This window comes from Phaethon aethereus (genome assembly GCF_964289735.1).
Source record: "Phaethon aethereus genome assembly, chromosome: 8".
Classification (NCBI taxonomy): Eukaryota; Metazoa; Chordata; class Aves; order Phaethontiformes; family Phaethontidae; genus Phaethon; species Phaethon aethereus.
The window spans coordinates 25,264,588-25,277,809 of NC_138584.1; the positions used below are offsets into that span (position 1 = coordinate 25,264,588).

Below are 13,222 nucleotides of genomic sequence, written 5' to 3' on the forward strand. Positions count from 1 at the left end.
TCCTAGGCATGTTGGGGTTTTTTTTGACAGCTAGGTACCTCTGCTGATGCAGCCTCTGTTCTAGTCTGACTCGTAAGTCTTTGCCAGCTAAGATTCCTGTGCTGCTTTATTCAAGTAGTGCTCCCAGACTGTTGTACAGCTTCACTCTGTCTTGTCATGTCTTTTGGCCAGTTGCTGGGAGGTTACCCAACTGGATCCCCAGCCAAATGCACTCTTTTAGTCAGTAATGTATTTCATAGTTGTTCAACTGGCTTAAATAAACTTCATTAACCTAAGGGCCCAAGAAAGAAAGAAAAGGACTTGAAAGTGCAGATGAAGGTGTTCCATCTTCCAGTCCTAAATAATGGAGCACAGAGGGGTGAATCCATGCGGGTGTGTTTAGGTTGTATCCCTTACTCCCTGCTCTGTTGGCACAATGCAGAGAGGTGGTATGTTCCAAGGACAATGCCCCAGTTTTCTCTGACTATCATCATATGATAGAGGAACATTTTGCAGAGCCTTTTTTTTCCCCTTTTATCTGTCTTGGTGATGTGTCAGAGCCTAATGCAGGGCTGAACTCTTCTCCCACCACGTGATGTGGGCTATAACCTCAGCCCTGTGTCTTCTCTGAAGCTAAATCTGTTTTGGGCCTCGAGTCCCCAGGTGAGTCATTGTGCTTCTAGGCAGAAGCAATGAGGGCTGCTGAGGGTATTCTGGGAGTTAATCAGGCAGCAATTCTGCTCACTCTGTGATTCTATGTTTTTAAAACTACCTAAGTGGGTGGTGTTAAGGTGATTAACGTGTTTGCAGTGATTGATGCAGGTTAGCTGATGGCCTGGGCCTATCTAATCTAGAAATTTCTGGGAATTCATGTCAGGAAGCTTGTTATAATTGTACAGTTAAAATGTAGTAAGATTTCATGCATGTTATGATGTATGTGTTGGCACCAGTAATGTTGTTCCAAACCAAATGGGGCTGCATTTTAGCTGTGTCTCGGGTGATTTCCCTGTGTCTCATTAAAACACCGCATGTCCCCAGGGATGTGCTACACAGATTTGCTGTCTGTTGTGTATCAGTCCTGTGCATTGTGGTAATGAAGCTGCAATGAAGCTGTCATTCTGTTGATGTCCCCATCCTGCTCTGAGAGAACAATTTTTTGGCAGGGAGTGAAATTCCTCTGGGACTGTGTGACGAGCCGGCGGATCCCTGGGAGTCATGGCTGTATCATGGCAGATGAAATGGGGCTGGGCAAAACCCTGCAGTGCATCACACTCATGTGGACGCTTCTCCGGCAAAGTCCAGACTGCAAGCCTGAAATCGATAAAGCCATGGTGGTGTCTCCCTCCAGCCTGGTGAGAAACTGGTACAATGAAGTAGAGAAATGGCTGGGGGGAAGGATCCAGCCGCTGGCCATTGATGGAGGCTCCAAAGAAGAGATTGACCGTAAACTAGGTACAGAAATGTTTGCAACCGGTGTGGTTGGCTGGCTTAGGTCAAAATCTGCATTGGAAGAAGCCTACAGCAGCTGATATGAACATCTCTGAGCTGTCACTAGTGCTCTAGAGACTCATAAAAGTCTCTCTACTAACATGTTTAGATTAGACCCTTCTATGTTTGGCAATAGTTGGTCTTTTGGAATAAGCCAAGTCCAGTCATGTGCTGAAGTTAGGGCAGTCCCAGTGCCTCTTCTTTGCTCCAGCCAGAAGCTGGGAAAGGAGTGGGCAGAGGTGGGAGGGAGATGGAAATGGGGATGGTTGTGGGGAAAGGAGCATGGGTATATGTGGGTGGAAGGGATGCTACAGAGTAATTGAAATAGACAAGTTTTCCTAGATTTTTAAGGCAAAAGTTTTGACTACAGAGCTTGAACCCTTTTCTATTAGTTTTCCTCATCCCTCTTTTTTATCTTTTCCCCCTTTGTTCGCAGTTGGCTTTATGAACCAGCGTGGCCTGCGAGTGCCTTCACCCATCCTGATCATCTCCTATGAGACCTTCCGACTCCACGCCGAGGCATTACAGAGGGGCAGTGTTGGGCTGGTCATATGTGATGAGGTATGTGGGAATCTGTTCCTGGTATTTTCTTGAGATCTGGGCAAAACTGTCTCCACTTTCTTAAAGCAGGGGAGGGCAGCAGGAAACAAGGTTCAGCTGTGGACGGCACCCATTCTGGTGTTTGAGAGGCTCTGGGTAACCGGGTAACTCGCCATACTAGGTGAGCCTGAACAAGAGAGGGTGTTTTTGGGAGCTGAGATATGAAGAAAATCCAGGTGGTTGTAACCGTGGCCACTTCATAGGTCCCTGGCAGAGTGGGGGCACCTACTAGGGCCCTCTCAGTGTGAAATATGTAGCAGAAAGGAGATCTGCTGCCTGTCTCTGACTCTGAAAGAGGCCATGCTCTATTGGGATGGTAGTGCCCTGGCTCACTGATCTGGTTTTCATTTGTTTGTGTCTGTCTTTGCTAAATTGAGAAGTACTTTCTGTTTGGCCTGGCCTCATGTTCTGCCCAGTAATTTTTAAGTTGGCTCTGTTTTGAGCAAGAGGTTGGAGTGGAGACTCCTGAGGTCTCTCCCAACCTAAACGATTCTGTGATTCAGCACGTTCTTGTGTGTAGCGTTGGCTGCTCTCAGCCACCTTATCTGGCCATCTTATTCTGCTCTTGTGAGGGGGTTGACGGGCACTCACATGGCAGGACCCTCTTCCCTCTCTGTAGCCTCTTGTTTGGGGCAGAGGTAGGAGAGCTGGGTGAGGAGTTACCTCGTGTTTTTTGTTCAAGACAAGAAAGAGCTGGCTTGACTCCCTGCTCACTGACTGCTGGATCTAGCTTTGCCAAGCCTTTGTTGTCAAACTCTGCTTTCACATGGCTGAAATGGAGTTGTTTTTTCATTTATCGTTCCGTGTTTGTGGTTATAGGTAGTGAGAGACAGATGCTCTGAACGACAAAGTAAAACAAATGCCCTATGCCTCCTTGAAACGATCAAACTGGGGCCCTCAGCCACTGTTGGAGTGCCCTCCGCTGCCAGTTAGAGGGGATTTGTTAAATAGCGGTGCCACCCCGTGGCTTGATTTTGTATTTGCTAGAACAGTGCTGAGAGGAGCTTAGAGAGGGTGAGCATCCTCACAAGTGTAACTCCCACACCTCTCAGTGCCCCTGGGATGAGGCCAGCAGTTATGGATGCTGGGAATGCAGGTCCATGGCCTTGTGTCTTCTGTATGTTCCCAGTAAATACTCAGCTCTGCAGTGGTCTAGTGCTTGTAAAAAGCATCTCATCACTTATGCTTTGTCCTACAGCATAGCACTCGGATGTTAATAATGTTGCTTATCCCAGGCATTGGAAATGGGCATGTATTCAGATTACCCCTGTAAGAGGTGCAGAACCTCTTTTGTCAGTGTACAAAGGCCTGATAGTTCTGGATATAGGTGGTGTTGAATGGCTTGTGATCTTGACCTTGGGTGATGCAATGTTACTGGTCCAGAGTTCACTGCCTAGTGTTGGTAGCTGAAAATGTCCCCATGTTTGAACAGGAAACACTTCTTATAGTTAGACCATGTGGTAGTGGTTATTTTCATGGTAGGCCCTCTTGCCTGGGTGCGACTCAGATGTTCCTAGTCTGGGAAGCTTGTAATGTCATGTTTCATCACGTAATGGCTTTGCACCAGATTCTTGCCTTTGAAAGAAGTCTGTCACAACAGTTGAATACACATACAACACTTAGTCCACTCACAGGATTGGCAAAAGTGGTGAGATGCCTTGTGGGAGATACAGGATGTCAGCATTGATGAGGATCTCCAAGCTGCTTCCCATCAGGGCCGCTGGATTTATCATCTTCATTCCTTTTTTCTTTTTTCAAAGGGCCATAGACTGAAGAACTCTGAAAACCAAACATACCAGGCTCTCAACAGCTTAAATACACCTCGACGAGTCCTTATCTCAGGCACACCCATTCAGAATGACCTTCTTGAATATTTCAGCCTGGTGCACTTTGTCAATTCAGGCATCCTAGGTAAGATGTGAATGTGTGAGACATGAGGGAGGGGGATGTTGCTGGTAAGGCGTCCCTTAGCTACCAGTGCCAGGGAAAGCAGCAACCAAGACATCAGAGAGAGGAAAGGTCATGTACATGTTAGAGACCTATTCTCCTTCAGTTTGTATACAGAAAGACTAGATTGGAGTCCCCTGTTCTAGAGGCTGTATATCATCAGAGTTCTGTTTCAAGAAGATTGTAATTTAAAGTACACCAGTCTAACAGGTGTTTTGGAAGGGGAATTAATTATTAAGGTAAAATGAATATATGTCCTTGAGTACTACATGGCTGATCTTGTACAGCTATACTGGTCAGCCAAAATGTTCACGTAGGCTAAGAGTTTCTCTGACAATAAGCTCTTGGAGATACTGCAGGAGCTGCTGGGCAGGAAGAGCCAGCTCATAATGGTACTTCCCCCAACACTCCCAGGCTACAGCAAATTCAGAATTCTAAGCCAGGAATGATGTCTTTCTAGGGAGAGGCTCTGCAGAGAGGCAGGTTTGACATGACATGCTCTCTGTCAAGTACAGAGGCAGCCTGGGAGACAGCTTTTCCTTGTTCTCTCTCATATCCATCTGGCACAGGAGGTTGAAGTGACTGGTGCAAGGCAGAACAGTGTACCTTGTGGCGGAGTTAGGCAACAAAGCATGAATTTCTGGCAGTCTGCCATCCCACTTCCAGATAATCTGAGAGTAAGTGGAGGGTGATGTCTAGCATTTGGAATTAAGACTGCTCGTGTTTTTTAAGGTAAGGGAGGCCTGTGAATATGGGGTTAACATCCGAGATAGAATGAAAAAAGTCTGGAGGAGAGGTACTGAGTAGTGTGAGTTTACAGGATCAAACACCTTCTACAATTGCTGGTAGCAGACTGAAATATTCTGTCTCTGACTCCTATGCTCTGCTTAAGTCTGCAAGCTCTGTTTTCCTTTTAAAAGCAAAATACTCTTTGCATGCTCTCCTGCATCACTGGGTTAGGAGCCGGTCTACTGCTTTCCAGTGTAGAGCGGCTTGTCTTTGTCAAGAGAGGTCATTTTTATTTTTTCTGTCAAGGAATGAAAAATAAACCAATCTCTAAATCATTTCGTTATTGCTATAACTTGTCACCCATGTTTGTCTCAGATTGTTTGGTGTCCAGTCCAAGAGGCTTCTCATTCATTCCACAGCATGCACAACTCTAGTTCAACACCATTCTTCAGATTCTTAATCTTAGGAGCAGCATTTGGGCTGTATCTTTTTCTGTTCAGCTGTTCTGCCCCCGGGATTTCTCAAGGAAAAGATAGGATGGGGTGGTAGATGTTCCACATCTGCTTTTTCCATGTGCTTCAATTTTGGGTAGTTATTACAGACAGCTGATGTGAGTTCCCCTGCTCCCCTTGGCCTGTACTTTGGGCAAAACTAGTCTCCCTGTACTTCAAATGTGTTCTTCCTGGGATGAGGTTAATACTGCATGCATGCAGGAGTCTTTTTTTCCCTTTTTCAGACTGTCACCAGTAATAAGCAACTGATTACAGATAATTTTGGAACAGGCACACGTAATGCCTGTGCTGTTGTTTGCAAGGACAAAATCTGGGAGAAAAAGTATAGCTGGAATGTGAGCAAAAACAGTACATGCCTGACTGGACTCAGGTTTAACTAAAATTATATGACCTTTGGCAGTGCATTGTTGTTGGAGTACAAAATGATTTTCTGTTGTACAAGTTTGCCTGCTTTGTTTCAATCTTTCCTGTCTAGAAAGGAAAACAAATGATACTAATGGGGTGGGAGTTTGTTTTATCTGCTGGGCGCCATGCTTGTGGTATGGTAACTGGGACTGTGGGGTACTGATCAAAGGTTATTTGGTAGTAGTTGTCACCTTTTCACTTCTGTTTTGTACAGGGACTGCACAGGAATTTAAAAGACATTTTGAAATTCCCATCTTGAAAGGCAGAGATGCGGATGCAAGTGAAGCTGAGCGACACAAAGGAGAAGAGAGGCTTAAAGAACTGATCAGCATTGTGAACAGGTGAACTTCATCCATCTTGTCTTTACAGAGCTTTTGCATAAACCCTTGGTGTACGCTGGTATCTTTCCAAATCACAGTTGTAGCTGTAATGAATTCTCTTGCCAGTTACAATTCAGCAGTGATTGTGCAAGTATTTATTGCCTAAGAAATCCACATAGCATATAGCTTTAGTCTGAAAAATAGCACATTGAAATGGCACAGTTAGCTGCAGTCACCCCCAAGTACTTGGATACTGAATCATGATTTGACTCTTATGTTGCTGTTTTCTCCTAGGATCTGAATAGTCAGGGAGCAACCTTTTATTTGTGTTAACATAACTACAGTGTAGACTGGGTCAGTCTTGAGATCCAGCCAGCCCAGATGTTGAGTGGTAGACAGAGTATAAGGAATGTTGCTTAGTTCTGCTTGTTGATTGCCCAAGTCACAAGAGTCCAGGTCATACTTTCATAGCTGTGCTGGCTCTGTAGGGCTAATAGGAGTAGACTACTAGTGTCAGAGGTGTGACTTTTGGTCCCCAAGAAGCACCTCTGTGATGTAAAATGCTGTCTTATTTCTCTTTGGTTGATTTTTGGTATTTGTTTAAACTTGGCTTCTTTTCTATTTGTGAATACAACCAGTTTATCCACATCTGCTGGCAATCATTTGTCTCTCTAGAAGAACTCTTAATAGAGACTCTTCTGAATTCTCAGCATTGCTGGTGGCTTCATTTCTTTTTCTTTTTAATCTGAACTTTTGCAACCATCACAAATACAGTCCTGCAGTTCCTTGTCTGTACACGCTGAGTACAGCCTCTCTCTATAGAGAGAGCCCTGACCTTGACTCAGGTCAGCTTGCAGAAGCCTAAGAGAAAGGAAAAGTTGGGAGGAGAAGAGCTTCTTCATTCTTGAGGTGCATTTATTTCTTTTTATAGTTGATGGAAAGGGGCTGTAAAAGTGTGTTTGGGAATGCTTGTGCCTGGCTATGTTGAGGTCTGTATCCTTTAATGTGCAACGCCCATGACACATAAATAGGGAAGATGAAGCACGTAAGTAGTAACAGATGAATTGGTTGAATTTGATAGGGATTACAAATGAGGCAGTGATGCAAAGATATGTAGAATCATAGGCATAAGGCTGGAATGGCCCTGGAGAAAGCGTCTAATCCATCTTGGTGTCGCAAGGTAGAAGGTGTTAGACCTAAACCATCCCTTACTTAACCCCCACCCAGCACTGAAAACCTTACAAATTCCCCAGGACACTTCTTCCAGGGCATCACTGTCTTTGCAGTTAGAAAATGCTCTTAAAGTGTAATGTAAATCTTCCTTACTGCAGCTTAAGCCTGTTACCTTTCATCCTACTTCTTATGGATTTGGAGACCAGATCATTCCTTTCTTTAACAGCCTTTGGCAGATTTTTGGGTCTGTCATATATCCCTGCTGTCTTTCTTCTATATGTTTTGTAACATATTTTCAATGTTTCCTGGCAGAACTAGGTTTCTGCATCTCTTATTCTGGTTGCTCAGTTCAGCACTTTTTCTAGTCTTTTCCATCTTTTCTAAAGTGCGGTAGAACTGCTCCCTGGGGCATTTCTAGAGCCCCAAAGGATATATGCTCTTTGCTGAAATCTTGGGCCAGACAATGAACCCATCTTGGCTGAGGACAGCTACTGAGTTATTACAAGCAGAGGAGCTGCCTGCTTGTACTTTGGGTTATGTCCATAGCATGTGGTGGTTAAATCCTGTAGCTCAAGTTGAGAATGCTGTTGGTAGTCTGAGGAAGAGCGAGTTTCTCTTGTAGGGGACTGTGCTTCCTTAGATGGGATCACACCTGATTCCTCCAAATCTCATGAACCAAATTTGGAAGCCTCACAAAGACAGAGCCATACTGGGCTCTGCAGCATGGGCTGATGGAGCCTCTTAGTGTGGATGGTGGGTGTCTGGCCTTTGACAGTCCAACACATGGCACAGGCTTTTGGAGATTAGATATCAAAGGGACTTTGTATTGACTTCAAGAGGAATAATACTGATAAAACAGAGTTTTGATGACATCCAAGCATCTGATCTTCATTTCCCTCCCTGCAGGTGTTTAATCCGAAGAACTTCAGACATCCTCTCCAAATACCTGCCGGTGAAGATTGAGCAGGTGGTCTGCTGCAGGTACCAAAAAACTTGTACTGTGCATGGGAAAAGGGAGGAGCAACAGGAAGGACTAAAAAGGCACAAAAATCCCTTCATGTCTGTGGTGACTGCTTCTGTCTAGGAAAGAGATTGTAGTCATCAGCAGTATGTTGTTTTTCCTCCTGAAGCAGGGATAGACAACCCAAAACTGGTGGTTCTGCCAGCCAGCTGGCATGCTCTGGGCAGCTGTGTACAGCAGAGCCCTGGGCTGTGCAAAGTATCTGCAAGCTTCTCTTCCAGCTCTGGGCTGAGATAGCAGTGCTTTACCATCAGCCTTGGAGGCAGTTCTAGGCTGTCCATGCTGTAGGTAAAAAAATTGGGCACTGGAGCTAAAAGGAACATGCTGTGTGGATGGAGGTGGAAGGATGGAGTTGGTTTGGGGGCAGGCTGAGACTGCAGAGCTCTTGTTCTGTTTCAGGTTGACACCTCTGCAGGCTGAGCTGTATAAGAATTTCCTGAAGCAAGCCAAGCCAGTGGAGGAGCTGAAGGAGGGCAAAATCAGTGTGTCCTCTCTCTCTTCCATCACTTCCCTGAAGAAGCTCTGCAATCGTGAGTTGTTCCGCTCTTGTAATGGGTTTGGTTTTTGCACTGTTGGTGGGGTTTTTTTGGGTCTCCCTTGTGCACTTCGCAGTCTGAGCTCTGTTTGCTCTCCAGACCCTGCTCTTATCCATGATAAGTGTGTGGAAGAGGAAGAAGGTTTTATGGGAGCTCTGGACTTGTTCCCTGCTGGCTACAGCACCAAATCCGTGGAGCCCCAGCTTTCAGGTACTGTGGAACTCGACAGTACAAACGTGCTGCCCTAACACAGGCAACCATGAGGCTGTATTTAGCATATTACCAAGTGCCCCTCCAAGGTCTGGAATTTGCGAACTTCTGCTCTAGCTTGCTTCTTTCTTTCCCTTTTACCCAGGAAAGATGCTGGTTTTGGACTACATCCTTGCTGTTACAAAAAGCACCAGTAACGACAAAGTGGTTTTAGTGTCTAACTACACTCAGACACTGGACCTATTTGAAAAGCTCTGCAGGAACAGAAGGTTTGTCGTTGGGATTCATGTGTTTAATCTTGCAAGACTGTACTTGCAGCCTATACTGTGAAAGAAACTGACTATTTTTAAAGTTTCTGTCAGCAGGAACTTGTGATTTGTCTTTTACCTCAGAGGTTCCTGAATTGGAACTAATGTGTTTCATGCTTTAGCTACTGGAGTCTCTCACTAGAAAAGCTCTGGCCCTCTGCAGAAGCTCCTAAAGCCCAGGCCCTTGTTATAAGGCTGTTTGTGAAAGATTTTTCTCTTTCGAGTAGGATGCTCTAAAGGTCACAGCAGTCAGATTGTAGTAAATGCTGTATGTTCTAGGTATTTATATGTCCGGCTGGATGGTACCATGTCCATTAAGAAGAGAGCGAAGATAGTGGAGCGATTCAACAGCCTCTCGGTAAGTAGAACCTGCCAGATGTAAGGAGCTCTCCTGCCAGTTCTGAATGCTGTGAGTAAAAGTATGGCTGCTGTTGTAGTTTAATCCAAGCCTGCCTTTTTCCACAGAGCCCTGAATTTATCTTCATGTTAAGCAGCAAAGCAGGTGGCTGCGGTTTGAATTTGATTGGGGCTAACAGACTGGTTATGTTTGACCCAGACTGGAATCCAGCCAACGATGAGCAGGCCATGGCTCGTGTGTGGCGGGATGGCCAGAAGAAGACATGCTACATCTATCGACTGCTTTCAGTAAGTCTTATTCTTCTCACCTCCTCAACATGGAGTTCTTGGTGCCAGTCCAGACTGCAGCTGCTACAATTGGGATAAGAAGGGGAAGAACCCTTTTGTGTCGGTGACCAGAACTGACTGGAGCTTAATTGCTTCCTACCCTTAGATGTGTTACCATGGAAAACTATGAAGGTTCAAGCTGGAGGGTCATTACTGCAAGCCTTGTTTTCTGATGGTGACTGGCTTCTGAGAAATAGAAACAACTGTGGCTTTCCAGATCAGATGCTCCTTTGCAGTCATTTAGGCATCTGGCTGCTTTAATTTTGTGGGGTGTCTGATGCCAAAGTTTCTGTTTTTTTCAGTCTGACTGCAGTCTGTTTTGGATGGGTAGATATGTACTTAATAAACAGCAAGTACATTCCCAGAATTACAGTAGCTTTTGGAACGGGGCTACCAGTTAGCAGGTGGAGTAACTGGTCCGTAAAGGAAAAGCATGAAGGAGACTAGTCTTTTCAGGCTATTGTAACACTTTGTCCAGCAGTGCCAGTAGTGATGACTCAGAAATGTCCCCTCTCTGCCCTTATTCACCTTCACCTCTTACTAGTTTGGACTGTGGGTTTTGTTGTTTTGGTTTGTGGGTTTTTTTCTTGTTGTTGGGTGTTTTTGGTAAGCTTGTGTTCCTTGATCAATCATTATTTTACTTTGATAAAACAGATGTTCTTTGTCCATATCTTCCTTATGGTGTTACTCTCTTTCTCTGACCTGGCTGCACCTAGAAGCAGGGAGGTCCTTTGCTTTTAGAACTAGCAAACCGGTCTGCAAATCATGACTAATCACCCCCCTCCTTTGTATGACACTTTGTTTGCAAACAGACATTTTGCTTTTAGATTTTTGCCTTAAAAATGTAGCATACTGGGTTTTCTGCACATCTGTTCTAGAAGTAGTCATCTCCCTCCAGAGAGCAGGTGTGATTGATCTGTGTGGGAGTGAACCAGTAAATACTGCTGATGCTTGTGTCACCCAGGACTAGCCCTTGTTGCTGTTTTTTGGGGGAGGTTGTGTTTGGGGTGTTTTTGTCAGGGAGTGGCTGTAGTTGCTCAGCTCCTTTCCCTTCCTTTCTGTCAGCACAACCTGGTGCGGTGCGTGAGCTTCAGCCACAAGTGGCAGTTCCATTTCTTCCTCATCCTTATCTCCTGGATCCATTACTGTAGCCACAGTGAAAGACAAGAGAAGCAGAGTTGGGTTAGATCAGCAACCAAATAGGACATCATTGGAGTGCAGCTAGTAAAACTTGCCTGTCATCTGTACTGGTCTGGCAAGGTACTAAATGGTCCTGACAGCTTACTGCCATTTGATCTGTGACACTTTACCAATGTAGTGCTCCTTTAACACTAGTGTCCCAACTGTGCTTCATCTCTGAGTCTCTCTCCTGTAGACGGGGACCATAGAGGAGAAGATATTCCAACGCCAGACCCACAAGAAGGCCCTCAGCAGCTGTGTGGTGGATGAAGAACAGGATGTAGAAAGACACTTCTCACTCGGGGAGCTGAAGGAGCTCTTTACATTGAATGAGACCACCACCAGTGACACCCATGACAAGTGAGTATACTGAATGACTGATGGATGGAGTTAGCAAAAACAAAAACCTCCACAGTTTGGCCTACTGATTCAGGGGTTCCTCAGGCAGCAAGAGGAAGCTCAAGAGAGGGAGGGCGTCAAGTGTCTCTGCTTCTGAAGCTGTTAACAACCTGGAGATCAGCGCTTCCTTGCTGTCCTCCCTTTTTGTTGTCTTAGAAAAGCTGTGCTGGCAGGACAAGTGAGCAAACTATCTTGTTGCTGCCTGTGTTTGGAGGCTTTGAAATCCTGCAGCTAATGAAAAGACAGAAACTGATCAGAGCTGTTCAAATTGATGGAGCCTGACTTGGTCCTTTCTTGCCACTCTCTTCCTGGTGGTTTGTGATTTCCAAATGCTGAACTGCTGCTGCTGCCAGGGCTATTCCCATCTGCTAATTCATGAGGCCAACCCAAGTGCTGTTCTGGGGACTAAAAGAATTCTCTTCTCTGTCTGCCCTTTTCCCCCACGTGTGAGACCTATGGTGGTATAGCCACCAGAAAGGAGACAGGGAGTGCAGGAAAATGCTTCACTGTGAAGTGAAGACTCCTAGTTCAGGCAAGAAGTGAAGAGGATTAGTTTTAAGCGGACTCAAAGCTTAGCTCTCTGTAGATACCTTGTCTGCATGGCAATGAGCTTTGCTGGCAGGGCTGATGCTGCTCTATGTCTCCTTATGTGGCAGCTCAGCAGGGCACCTCCAAAATAGTCTGAGCACAACCCAGTGGCTGTGTTTGGAGCCAGGATGGAGTGGTTTGGAGCACGGTGTACTCTCTTGAATTTGGGAAGCCTAGTGTAGTGCTAATAATGTGTTAGCAGTGGGGGTGTTCACTCAAGATTTGCTCTAAGCAACATCCCTCACCTTTTGGCAGAACTCCTGAACTTCCTCTGGGTCCTGCTGGACCATTCCCACAAAGCTAAACATGGAGGGGGAGTGCCATTAGAAACAGAACCCTGGGGTTTTAAAAATGTGGCATTCCTTATCTGTCACACATGCCAGAAGGTGGTTGTGTGTTTAAATGAAATGTGTAGTAATTCATCCTGTCTGAAAATCCAGTTGCCAGTGTTGCAGGTGAAGGGGAGTTAATCCAAACGTTACTGGGCTGCATTTTTAAACAACCCATATGCTAAAGTAGTGGAGGAACCTTGTGCTGATCTTGCACTGACTGTGTTCCAGGATCAAGTGTCGTCGCTGTGTGAATGGCCACCAGGTACGGCCCCCTCCTGAAGGGTCGGACTGCACCTCTGACCTCTCCCAGTGGAACCACTGTGCTGATAAGCGGGGACTGCAGGACTCCGTGTTGAAGGCTGCATGGGATGCTGCCATCACCTTCACCTTTCATCATCACTCCCATGAGGAGCAGCGAGGGATTCCCTAACAGGTTACTGTCCCCTGTGGGGGCAAGTGCAGGCTGCTGTGGTGGTCCACCCACTTTAATCCCTTTCAAGGAAAGAGGCAGTGGGTAGCAGTACATGCTGGATTGTTGTGTGGCTCTGGAATAGTGAACAGCATGGTTTCTGAGAGGCTGGAAGGCCCTTAGCCTTGGTCAGTCGACTGCAACAGGAGTCCATGGCTTTTTCTCTGCTGTTGTATTGTGTGCCTGAAAAACAGCCCTTTGTGAACTGGGAATAACTGGACCTTGTGTGCTTGATCAGATTTGGCACTGGTTCTCATGCTGTTGGTGTGTATGCCCTCTACTCAGCCAAGTTCTGCCAAGGTTTATGTTAAGCCTGCAATTATATAGCACTTGATGTGCACAG

General features: G+C 45.7%; 1 protein-coding gene across 1 annotated transcript; it reads left to right on the forward strand.

Annotated features, from left to right (window-relative positions):
- Window positions 1-1,190: 1,190 nt before the first annotated feature.
- RAD54L (RAD54 like) lies at window positions 1,191-12,840 on the forward strand (the record flags this gene model as incomplete). Its single annotated transcript, XM_082003265.1, has 12 exons — window positions 1,191-1,431; window positions 1,904-2,028; window positions 3,828-3,978; window positions 5,875-6,001; window positions 8,060-8,134; window positions 8,574-8,704; window positions 8,810-8,920; window positions 9,066-9,189; window positions 9,508-9,586; window positions 9,694-9,873; window positions 11,288-11,451; window positions 12,639-12,840. The coding sequence occupies exons 1-12, from the start codon at window positions 1,206-1,208 to the stop codon at window positions 12,838-12,840; spliced, it is 1,695 nt and encodes a 564-aa protein (XP_081859391.1). The 5' UTR covers window positions 1,191-1,205.
- Between the last annotated feature and the right edge of the window lie 382 nt (window positions 12,841-13,222).